Source organism: Cyprinus carpio, chromosome B17 (assembly GCF_018340385.1).
Source record: "Cyprinus carpio isolate SPL01 chromosome B17, ASM1834038v1, whole genome shotgun sequence".
NCBI lineage: Eukaryota > Metazoa > Chordata > Actinopteri > Cypriniformes > Cyprinidae > Cyprinus > Cyprinus carpio.
In genome coordinates this window covers 27,728,093-27,741,345 of record NC_056613.1, presented here as the reverse complement: position 1 = coordinate 27,741,345, position 13,253 = coordinate 27,728,093, and the positions used below count along the sequence as shown (strand labels likewise).

The window sequence follows — 13,253 nt, the reverse complement described above, 5'->3', positions numbered from 1 at the left end:
GTCCTAATTGAGATTGTAGAATAGGGTTTGGTCAATGGTGTATAGAGATAGGTAATGTGTATTTTACAATTATGTATATATGAAATGCGCTTAACTGCTCTGCTCGTGCTCACCTCATCCTCCGAAGACTCGAACGCTCAGTGAACCGCCATGCGCTGGGGAGATGACGACGTCGTCGCGAGGTGTCATCATCATCAAGAAGAGCCCGAATTCCGAGCGTTTTAGAAAAGAACACAGAAAATTTGTTTGGGGGCAATGAAAAAGTTAGTATCAAATATAAACGCATGTGATATGCTAACTTAATGGTGATTCATGTGTAAATACAATTTCCCTGTCCATAAGGAATTTCATACAGTGGTAAAAGCTAAACCAAAATACAGGTGGTTAAAAAGCTAAAAAAAAGTTCCTTGGTCACTTACATGAACTAATGTCTTTATCATTTAAAAAGACGTGTAACGTTAAAACTTCAGCAGAAGGACTTTTTGGTTGATGACAAAAGTACTTTTGACCCAAAATATAAATGCCATAAAACAATAAAAAAATTATCCCATACAACAAAAATAATTAGCCTATACTCCTAGGGATTTTTTTTGTGTTGGTTTTTAGAAGGCAGATCGATGAACTGGAAAAAAAGCATGGCTCTTACCTGATACATTCTGTGTCCACAATAAAGTTAAAGAACTACATTTAAAAAAAATTGCATAATATACCCCACTAATGAGATTACATCGAAATTTGGTAATGCTCACTTGAAATTATAATATCATCTAATTTCATTACAAATTCCATCATCTTTTAAAAATAATTCCTTGCTACAAAATTCTATTTAGACATTGTCTACAAACATTATATTGAGGACATTGATTTCATATGTGTGGATATATTCTGTTATTTTTCTCATTGTAAACAACATAGAATATAGGAAATGTATTTGTTTTATCGGCATAATATTCATAAATGAAAATTTTGTGTCTTCAACATCTTTTGTTGTCTTCCTGTATTATTTATTTTTATTTTTAATTACTGTAGTTATGCTTGTGTATATACCTGCAATAAAAATAAAATAAAATAGAATGTGTAGACGAACACGATGACATCATGACAGAAGTGAAACATAAGTCATTTTTAGGAGCCCTAGAAACATCTGCTGTAATTATAGGTACACGATGACTGCAAAACAAAGCTTTAATATGTTGCCTACAGCATTTTTGCTGTTGTGTAACGAAAGGTTAATCGGTCCAGGGTGGGAACTGGGAAGAAGCGCGGTGACGTCACGGTTTTGACATCACTCCCCGATGTTTCCAGCGGCGCAGCAGGAGATGAAGCGCAGCGGATGCTGAGGATGAGAGTCTCGCACAAGGTTCGTTTTCTTTTCATTTTGTAATTATGTAATTAATCGTTTTCCCCTGCATGTTGTATTATAATTTCTAGCCATGCTCGGACGCGAGACGCTCTGTAACGTAATGTCATTCTTGTTTTATTAAGTTTTTAAGTTTTAGTCATTTTCGTATACTGTTACTGTAGCAAAAAAGGGGGAAAAATGTTTGCCTTCGGCACAATGTATGTTTATTTATTAGTTTTTTTTTTTTTTAAACGTAATTGTATATTTTATTATTTATGATTATATTATTATTATTCCTTATACTGCCAAATGAATTTTTTTATCACATTTAGCATCTGTTCTGTGACGTTTGTTTTGTTACTCACACAACATATTATAGTGTGCACACTTGATTTACTTATGAATCATAAAGACTGAGTCATATATAATTAACAAATATAACCATCTTGTTTTGATCTTATGTATTCTTTCACATTGTATATGTTTGTGTGTATGTTGGTAGTGTACAGTGATTAGGTAGCTGGTCCTCAGTCTTGGGTATCAATACATCAGGAATTAATAGGAATTAATACATCAGTTCTGCAGTATTTTTATTTTTCCCACGCTGCTGTGTGTATTGTGTAAAGTGCTGTAAATATAATTGACTTGCCATAATGTGTTTTGTTAGAAGAATTAACATTACAGGATCGAATACTTTGCCTTCATGAGAAAGCAGTGAGTATTTCACACGGTCTCTTTTCTTCAATATATGGTGAATATGAACTTTGGTTTTATTCAGGTTAAAGGCTGGAGGCCCGTGAGAGACTATGTTCAGATGGAAACACTGAGTCACACGCCTGTTTTATGTGACAGATCTCAGGGGCAAAGGTGAGCCATAGTGCATTGTGTTCATTTTTACTAATTTGATAAAACAGGTAGTTCAGACTCTAGATTCTGATTGGATGCCCATGATGCACATCAGTCTGATTCTTGAGGAAGCTTATTTCTGTCACAGAATAAAAATATAAAAAAGGTATTTGTGACCTCTTTATTTTATCTCAGCTCAGAAGGTTTTTTTTTTTTTTTAATTTCTTTTTTTTTTTTTTTTCACAGAATTGCAAGTTCATAGCTCACAATTCTGACTTATTTTTTCTTGGAATTTTCAGTTTATATCTTAAACAAATGAGAGATTATATAACATTGTGACTTTTTTTCTCAGACCATTGATTTTATATCTTGAAATTGTGAGTTATAAATTTTCTTATCAGAACTAAGAATTTGGACGAAGAAAAAGAGTCAGGAAGTCGCAATTACCTTTTTTATTATTATACTGCATGGTGGAAATACGCTTCCAGAGATTCTAAATCATTGTAACAAATTGTGGCAATTTTATTTATATAGCACATTAATGGTAATTTATGGTAATTCATGTATATGTAGTTCATGTGTAATGCTTTATATAAAAAAATAATTTAAAAGGTGTTTAAGAACAGATGTTTAAGAAATAAAATAAACAATAAAAAAGTATTAAAAAAAAAAAAAAACCAAATTAAACAGTGTTTTAGTCTGAATTTAAATGACATATTTCCGTACCACAGCCCTGTCTGAACTAATATGTCTGTTTGTCTGTAAAAAACTGAAGTTTTGAGTGTAATGTGGTGATTGTGTATTTTGGCTCTGTGTTGCGCAGGTGGAGACTGACCTCACTTCACGTGTGTGTGAATGCAGGAGAGACAAGGGGCTTCTGGGAGGATCTTTAATGACCAGAGATGTGCCACTTCAGAAGTGATTTCACAACTACAGATCCAACACCTGGCTCTGGTTCCTGTGGACGCCTGTCCCCTCCAGCTGACTGACAAATATGGCAAAGAAAGACTATCTGCTAGATGCAGCCCAACAGATTCACATGGCACTGGACCGAGAAGTCAATGAAGACTATGAGACGGCATTCAGCTACTATAAGAATGGAGTCGATCTGCTGCTCAATGGAGCTCAAGGTAAGGGAACACTTTACTGTTATGTCCTCTGGGCATAATGGCTGCAATTACAGTGCCAGATAGAAATTTCATCAAAATATATAGCAAATGAAAATTAGAGTGTGAAAAAAAGATCTTTAAACACTTGGACCTGGAGTGGACCAAAAGTGGCCAAAGACTGTAAAAAATAATTTGTTGATTTAAAGTGCAACTCGTTGCCTTGATTCACTTCTAATTTAATGTAATCAAAATCAAGGAAAATAGAAGTCTTAGCTACAAACAAACAAACAAACAAACAAACAAATATTCACTTCATAGAAAAAAAATCTATTGAAACTTTTAAACTTTTCCAAATTTTTTATTTGAAAATAACAATAATAATAATACATATGATTACTATTTTAATTATTAACCTTATTATTATTATTATTTATAATAATAAGAGGAAGAAAAAGAAGAAGTAAAAACACATTTGTCACCTTGTGGTGAAGGAAGGAGTAGGGGAGGATACAATTTTAAATTCAAATTTAATTTAACATTTTTAGCTTTATTTTAAATGAAGATAAACCAAGACAATCCAATGGACAACCCAACCGTAACAGGTAGAAAAGACATGTATAGACAATAAACAAACTGAATGACAATAAAATACTGAACTGAAACACAAGTGCTGTAAATACACAGAGTAGACTAAACGAGGAAGTAAGGACACAGCTGTAGAGAACCTGTTATGGTTAAGAACATATTCAGAAAGCAAGGCAACCATGAAAACAGAAACTAAACCAAAGGAAGATCAAAGACGGAACAAAATACTTAAAAATCATACTAGGAAACATTAAAACATCATTCAGTCTTCAAATATTTTTCAAAGAAGTAAACAATGCTGTGAAAGTCATTAGGCAGTAATAAAATGAGATCAAAGAAATGCATAACGTGTAATAGAAGAAGTGGCAGGTCTATTAGTCTACTAGGACCTCATGCATAGATCTATTTGACACATATCTCAACCCCCACCCCACCCCCGTTTGCTGCTATTGTTATCACGGTCAATTGTCACAATTTTGTAATCAATGCCACTTTTAAATATAGATTTAATTCCCAAAACTTTATAGTGTGTGGTTAGCAGCATGAAAAATAAAACTTTTATTCAGATTGTGAGTGGGTTATAAAGAGTAAGTAAAAAGCGCTTGAAAATTAAACATATACATAAAAGCAATCCCAAGACACATAGAGGTACAGTAATTAGACAGAGTGTTTTAAAAACTCCACAACCCTTGGCAACAGGTGCAGTCCACACGCAAATTTGCTAAATATTTTTGACTTCCTAAACAATCAAAAGATGAAAAATAAATACTACGAAACCAAATCAACACACACATACATCAACAATTGAAAATGACAAAAAATAAAATACTACCACTCCACAGCATGAGCTATTATGGTTTGGATAAGGAAAACAAAAAGACTTGCCCTGGGAACTTCCTGGGAACTGTATTTTTATTTATTTATTTTTTGATGATTTCCATGAAACACAGATCTTCCGTAGACCTACATTAGAAAAAACAACAATAACATGGCAGAAGATTCCATCCGTAGGCATTAAGATTAAGGCCAGGATTTAGCTGAGAGTCAATCACAGATCTCCACACTAATGCAGAGGTTTCCGTGTCTTACAGTGGATCCAAATAAAGAGAGACGTGAAGTCGTGATACGAAAGACCACTCAACATCTGAAGAGAGCCGAGGAGATCTTCATCTCTTACTTACAAGACAACATGTCTAAAGGATCCACTCATTTAGGGGTAGGTGATGAACGTGCATGACAGCATATCTGTTTGGGCTTCCACTGAACATGTCTCTTTTTGGTTTGAGTTTTTTACTTTTATAGCCACACTTTTATGTAGATGAGATGAGAAGTGAGCATTCTCTTATCCTTTCCTCAGCCTCACATTACTGAAGTTTTCTTTCATTTTTTGTAAAACAAAACATCACTTGGAATACTCAAGCTTTTTAAAAAGCGGAAAATTCATAGAATCATTGATAAGGTATGTGTGAAATATCTGCTCCGCTCAGGCTTCTTGTGGTTGACAACTAGCCGGTCATTTCTCTATCTTCCAGAAAGTTAAAGTCATTGGAAGTACAATAAATATTAAAAAAGCCTTTTAGCTATAAATCTGTCTTCAACAGGTGCTGGCGGTTGAAAGTCTGAGAAGCAAGGAGACTTTTATTGTTAAGGTAGGCATTTGAGACAGACGTATTGTAGTGTATGGATTCCTTTCAGAAATGGTCTGACCACAGCTGTGTGAGTGCCTGCTGAAATCAGGCCAGCCAGCTGGATCCAGCTCTGGGAATACACTTACATATTCTGTTATAACTGCAAGTCTGTTTGGATTGATCCTGTTAAAAACTGCTGTTCCTGAATCCAAGTACAAACTCATCTGGGTAAATAGATATTAAACTACAGCTTAAATAGATATCACAGAGAGGGAAATACATAAAACAAAAAAGGGTGCAAAAAACAAAAAATGCTAAATTTTAAATCAGCAGAACTAAAGGAGATACAAAATGCTACCATGATGCTCAGATACTTTACAATTTCAAATAATAAATATTTTTTTAATTATTAAAAGAAATAGTCAACATCGTAATCCAGAAATCACTTTATTTTCTGTAAAGAGAAATTCTGAAACCATCATCTTGCAGTTACATTACCTTTTGGAACGGGCGTTACACTGCAAAAAAAAAGAAAAGGCTTATCTTGCTTAGTGTTTTTGTCTCATTTCCACTCGAAATATATTTATTAAAAAAAAAAAAATCTTAAATTAAGATGCATTGACTCTTGCATTGATCTGAACAAAGCTTGGAATGCTTTGGAACCTGCTCAGGACTGTCTGAGATTCACAGAACAAACTCAGAAACTCAAATATTCAACAATTCATCACATAATCACACAATACTCCAGCCTCTTTATTTGGTGAAAACACACAACCAACCCTTTGCAGTATGGTTGATGTTCTTCCACAAAGAGTGCAGGTAGTTCCCAACACATCACATTTACCTCCACAAAACCAAGCGCATGATGGATTTCCTCATGAACAAGGTGTCACTAACTGTAAGATAATTAGCCTAACCAACACCGGTGGACCACAATTAAGTAATCAATTCCACAGTATAAATACCGCTGACTTATCTCTATCCATGGACGGTTTATCAGCATCCCTCCTCCACCCCAACTCCTCACTTCAAGTTCACTTTACAACTAGACGGGGAAGGGGGGGGGGTACTCTAGGTTCCGGCCATTCCCGAGCTCGAAGCCCATCCCCGGACAGCACGCCAAATACGCATTCCATACCTCAGCTAATAATATGTAAGTGTGAACTAGTGAAACAACCACAAGTTGGCATGATCTCCTGTCCATCAGCACCTAGCACAATAAGCTCCTGTTGGAGCGAGACTGAACTAGAGCAGCAGATGAAGGTGGATGGCTTGGGCCATCACCTCCAAATTAAGGCCAAGAACTTCAGTGCCAAATCGCAGTGGGGTAGACGGGGACTCCCTGAGGATGAGGTGCGACTATGGGGGGCTCAGATTCTGTTGGCCTTGGAAAGTCTTCATGAGCAGGGCATTGTGTGCCAGGACCTCAACCCATGAAATATTTTACTCCACAATAGTGGTATGTCTCCTGTTGGAAAGTCTTTATCCTTGGTCAGGGCTCTTTAACTCTAGTCCTAGAGTTTAGTTCAATCTGCTCCAACACACCAGAAACAGCTAATCAGTATGTTCAGGACTACTAAACATTACTGGCAGGTGTGTTGGAGCTAGACATGTGCTGGTATTTTGTAATATGATAAATCACGGTAATGAATATGCATGGTATTGTTATCGCGGACACTTCAAAATACCGTGAATAATTATAGATCCAAATGTAGGTTTTTAGAATGTGCATTAGCTGTTTTTTCATCAAAGTATGCTGAGTAAAAGCTGTGTGCACTCTGATGTAAACAATACCCACATGGAGGAGAAGCATGGCGGAAGGAGAAACGCTGCCGACAATTTATCCCCCTTCTAAAAGGGTAAAGTCAGAGGTTTGGAAATATCTTGGGTTCAAAAAAAAGCAGAGGGGACTGCTGGTCGAAGATGGTTTCCTTTGTGTAAGACATGTGGACGGAAAGTGGCAGCGAAACACGGGAACACGTCTAACATGTTCGCTCATCTTCACGACAACCATCCAGTGCAATTCAGGGAGATAAAGGTAAATTTACTTATCATTTCCGTGTTGAACACCAAATAAACTCAACTAGTTGGAGGACAGGATGTTACAATTACATAAACTGTTATTTCCATTTGCCATGTAGCTGGTTTCAACGTAGTTTAAGAGTTAGCTAGAAATCCAGTAGCTATGCTAAAGTTTGTCACGTATTTTAACAACTAAAATACAATAATCAGTTAAAAGTAAGTTGTACAATTAACAATGACAGTGTGCCAGAATAATTATTTTGATTGTAAGTTGATGGAATGCAACACAATTATACACTGTCTGCCACACAGTGCAGGTGAACTTGCTGTTTATAAATGTTTATCTAGCTATATTACTATAGCTAACCTGTTGGCTTGTTATTCAGAAAAAAAGTGTATTGCAGTACTACTGTTGTACAGACAATAAGTTAGTATGTGTCAGTAATGCTCATTTAAATATCTAGATGTTATTTGTATATTTGGCTACAGTATATATATAAATTGTTGATTATACTATTGTACTGCAAGATTGTTTCTTTGTGTCTTTTTCCATTACTATTATGGAATGAAAGAATTATATTTATTTGGAATATAATTTTTTATCGTATTTAATCAAGCAAACAAAAAATAAGATATTCAATTTCAGCATTACTTTGCATGTCTGAACAGCATCTTTGTACATTTTAGAGGTACAGAGTTAAATTTTTCCTATTTTACAGAGTAGCCATGCATCTAGCAGTGCTGGTTCATCTTCAGCTGAAGCCATCGTTCAGCCAACAGCCAAAGAGGCATTCCAGCATCAGGCTTCTTATGGACCCTCATCTCACCAGGCAAAAGACATCAATCATGCCATAGCATATTATATTGCTAAGGACAGGATACCAATTCACACAGTAGCAAAACCAGGATTTCAGAAACTGATGAAGACTACAGTTCCCTCAGAGAAGTTTTCCTCAAAAACAGAATAACCCAGAACGTACAACAGTCTAAAAGAGGAAGTTGGCAAGCGTATAGCCCAGGAAAAATGGTATGCAGTAACCACTGACCTACAATCAACAGTGGAGGAAGTGGTCATCCAAATATAAGCTTCACCATACATTACCTCTTAGACTCAAAACTTCAATCAAATTGCCTGGAAACACAGTTCTTTCTTGAAGACCACACTGCTGACAATATCAGGGAATTTTTTGATAACATGTTGCAAGAGTGGAGTATCAGCATATCAGTGTTACAACTGATAACGCTACCAACATGAAAAAGGCATTCGAGAGTGAGACCACCTTCCCCTGTCAGTGGTTTGGATGTTTTGGCCACAACTTGAATCTGGCCATTTCTAAAGCTCTGAAAAATCAGAGGGTGGACACAGCTGTCCGAGCTGGTCGACATTTGGATTTTCAAGAAGCTGGAAGAGAAGAAGGGAGCTCAGGAATAAACAAGAGGCCTTTAAACATCCCTCAGAGGTCGCTCATCCATGATGTAGTCAATAGATGGGGATCGACTCAGAAAATGCTGCAGAGGTTTATTGAAGAACAAGTTGAGTTGCTCAAAAGTTTCTCTGCATTCCTACTACAAGTGTTCCTTCTGAGAGGTATTTAGGGCCAGGGACACATACTTTCACCTCAAAAGGCTCAAGCCAGAAAAAAAGAAAAAATGAACGCTCATATTTTTTTGCACTTTAATCTGGAGGACTACAACATGGCAGACTTTATTGTTGATTCTTTATAGTTGTTTTCTTTTGCTCTTAAATATATTAAAAACAAATACCAAAAGTTATTTTGTTCAGTTTGCACTTTATTCAGTTTGATACAAATGCTCACTTTATACATTATTATTGTGTGGTGTTTTATTTATTTGTATTTATTTGTATTTAAATGTTTGAGGTACTTTTTTGTTAATAATTAAAGTTGTTTCTAAGAGGAAAACACTGAAGTTGGTTTATTTTTTAACCCGTTTTTCCCCATGGAACTGAAATATCCGTGATAATAAAACTTAAAAACTAATTAATTAATCGAAATATATATATATATATATATATATATATATATATAATATGATATATATATATATCTATATATATATTACAAAACCCGATTCCAAAAAAAGTTGGGACACTGTACAAATGAGGGAGTAAACAAAAAAAGGAATGGAATAATACACAATCTCATAAAACTTATATTTTATTCACAATAGAATATAGAGAACATATCAAATGTTGAAAGTGAGACATTTTGAAATGTCATGCCAAAATATTGACTCATTTTTAGATTCCATGAGAGCTACACATTCCAAAGAAGTTGGGACAGGTAGCAATAGAGGCCGGAAAAGTTAAATGTACATATAAGGAACAGCTGGAGGACCACTTTGGAACTTATTGGGTCAATTGGCAACATGATTGGGTATAAAAAGAGCCTCTCAGAATGGCAGTGCCTCTCAGAAGTCAAGATGGGCAGAGGATCACCAATCCCCCCAATGCTGCGGCGAAAATTGGTTGGAGCAATATCAGAAAATGAGTTTTCTCAGAGAAAACAAACTGCAAAGGAGGTTTGAAGTTATCATCATCTACAGTGCATAATATCCATCCAAAGATTCAGAGAATCTGGAACAATCTCTGTGCGTAAGGGTCAAGGCCGGAAAAACCATACTGGATGCCCGTGATCTTCGGGCCCTTAGACGGCACTGCATCACATACTAGGAATGCTCCTGTAATGGAAATCACAACATGGGGGCTCAGGAATACTTCCAGAAAACACTGTCGGTGAACACAATCCTCCATGCCATTCGCCATTGCCGGCTAAAACTCTATAGGTCAAAAAAGAAGCCATATCTAAACATGATCCAGAAGCACAGGCGTTTTCTCTGGGCCAAGGCTCGTTTAAAATGGACTGTGGGCAAAGTTGAAAACTGTTCTGGTGGTCAGACGAATCAAAATTTGAAGTTCTTTTTGGAAAACTGGGACGCCATGTCATCCGGACTAAAGAGGAACAGAGGACAACCCAAAGTTATTATCAGCGCTCAGTTCAGAAGCCTGCATCTCTGATGTGGATGGGGTCGCATGAGTGCGTGTGGCATGGGCAGCTTACACATCTGGAAAGGCACCATCAATTTTTGCTGAAAGGTATATCCAAGTTCTAGAACAACAAATGCTCCCATCCAGACGTCGTCTCTTTCAGGGAAGACCTTGCATTTTCCAACATGACAATGCCAGACCACACACTGCATCAATTACAACATCATGGCTGCGTAGAAGAAGGATCCCGGTACTGAAAATGGCCAGCCTGCAGTCCAGATCTTTCACCCCATAGAAAACATTTGGTGCATCAAAGACGAAGATCCGACAAAAAACAGAAGACAGTTGAGCAAACTAGAAGCCTGTATTAGGACACGAATGGGACAACATTCCTATTCCTAAACTTGAGCAACTTGTCTCCTCAGTCCCCAGACGTTTTAAACATCTATGTTGTATTCTGAATAATTAACATTGAAAATTGAAACTTCCACATTTTTTCATTGCATCTGTTTTTATTCACATTTTTTACAGTGTCCCAACTTTTTTGGAATTGGGTTTGGATATATATATTTTGTTTATCTGTTATAGTAAAATGAATCGATGATGCAAAAATCATCATTAATTCACCCATGTAAATAAAAAGACCTGAAAAAGTGTATGTGTCATGATGCAGGTAAAAAAAAGTCAGCTGGACCATTAACAATGCTAGCCTTGCCATCAGCTCATTGTTGCTAAACTGTATTGGTTCTTTACCCTTGGATTTAGCTTTAGATCTTTTTGACTGCAAATGAGACTTGGTGATGTTGGTATGTTCCCATCACCAGAGCATCCATATGACTTTAGAAGACTTGAAATATGAAGGAGACTTGGAATATTGGACTTCCATGAACTGGTTTATTACTTGAATGAAATGTTTTTGGTCCTTTTCTGTTCTTGACAAGTGTAAATCACCTTTCAGTTTCATTGTATGGAAAAAAAAACAGCTAGCTGACATTTCGCCGTCCAATATCTCTCTTTTTTGTGTGTGTGTGTGTGTTGTGCACGATTCACGAATAAAGATTTAGTAGTTGCTTTTCAAACATATTGCACACAGGTGAGGTCGTTGTTCTTACATACTTGTGGGACAGTGGACGAGAGGTTTCCGCCTGAAATTAACCCGAACGCGTAGGTATGGAAGGAATGTACTGTGCACCGGTAACGGTGAAGTATTTTAAAACGGTTTTTTTACACTATTACTAACACATTCTGTTTCTCTTGAGATGTAATAAGAAGTTGTATTTTGTATTGTTATTGGAGCAGAGATTGGAGGTAGGTGTCAGGGTCCAAATCACAGAGGGCGTGTGATTGGGGGAGTCTTGGAGCTTTTATTTCTATGAGCTTTGATTCTGGCACGGTAAGCCGTTTTTTTTTATCTTAAAACTAAACCATATGAATGACTGAGAAATGGCCCAGATTGCTGGAATGAGAGTCCTTGTCTGTGTTTCAATGTTTGAATTTGCCAGTGTTTGTCATATACAGAGGTAGTTCTTCAGGCTCTTTGTTGATGTATTATAGAAGTTCCCAAAATGCACAACTCAATTAAAAATATACACAAAACTTCTTGACCATCTTGAGAGGAGACTGTGTGTTTTTATCGTGTTTCCTCCGCAGCCCCTGTGGCATTGTCCTCCTACAGGCGTTCACCCTCACACTCCGCTCCATATCCCAGAGTTCCTCAGCACCGCAGCTCCGCTCGCTTCTCACTGAGGTACCTGCTCTCTCAATGCAAACTCATAGACCGTATGCTCAGTGTTTTGCAGGGGATGCAGGACTGTGCTGGCCTAGAGTTTTTGTAAACTTTATAGGAACCCACTGCACTGAAAATTCTTTCGCAGGAAATGCTTATTTCTACTTTAAAGGGGTCAATGACGTTGCTTAAAAAGAACATTATTTTGTATTTGGTGAAAAAGAAATGTGTTTATGAAAGGGCTTTAGTGGTTTTAAGGTTCAAAAAAAACACATTATTTTCCACATACTGATACCATTATTGTTTCTCCTCTATGCCCGCCTTTCTTTATAGTTGTGTCCTCTTTTTGGAAGACCAAACAAAGTAGTTTCGCTTTTACGCTTTCAACAGTTTGAAACACACAGATCTCCACAACATGGCACCAGCGGCCACAAGTGAACTTTGAATCTTCCCACACATCTATGTATACATGAAAATTTGTGCGATATAACAAGCAAATCTACCAACACATTGACGAATATAAACTATGATGTGTTAGAACGAGCTGTTTTAGGAGGGCATGGACGAGTCTTAACTTTGATAAAGAATATCTCTTTGGATTTGAGACTTTAGTCTTTTGCAACTTTACAGATCTTCCTTCATGCACCACGAGCTGTGTAACACTCCAAAGAGAAAAGGAAAAAAAAAAAAAAAAAAAAGAAAATCGAATCATATGACCCCTTAATGATGACACCTTAACCTCTAATATGTTCTTCAGAAAACAAAGAAGGAAAAAGTACACAGAGCCATGATTATGAAATAACGTCAAACGCTAATATGTAGCAGTATCTCACTGATGTCCTTTAAGTGTTGAGGCCGATGCCATTTCTGTGTTTACATGATGTCACAATGGTCATTATTTTAAATTTTGAGTTTAATGAAATGTATAAATATGGTAGCTGTGAACGGACTTGAATGCAGCATAACTCTTTGGGTTGGACCAGGCAAG

General features: G+C 36.5%; 1 protein-coding gene across 2 annotated transcripts; it reads left to right on the top strand.

Moving 5' to 3' along the window:
- The first annotated feature begins 1,288 nt into the window (after positions 1 to 1,288).
- On the top strand, positions 1,289 to 5,691 carry LOC122134439 (ribosomal protein S6 kinase-like 1). 2 transcript variants are annotated; one of them, XM_042742985.1, is made up of 5 exons: positions 1,289 to 1,360; positions 2,121 to 2,209; positions 3,125 to 3,318; positions 4,974 to 5,098; positions 5,484 to 5,691. In XM_042742985.1, exons 3-5 carry the CDS (start codon positions 3,183 to 3,185, stop codon positions 5,541 to 5,543), a joined length of 321 nt encoding a protein of 106 aa, XP_042598919.1. In that variant the 5' UTR covers positions 1,289 to 1,360; positions 2,121 to 2,209; positions 3,125 to 3,182; the 3' UTR covers positions 5,544 to 5,691. The 2 variants fall into 2 exon arrangements, with proteins under 2 accessions (XP_042598919.1, XP_042598917.1); XM_042742983.1 differs by having other exon boundaries at positions 3,012 to 3,318.
- Positions 5,692 to 13,253: the final 7,562 nt, after the last annotated feature.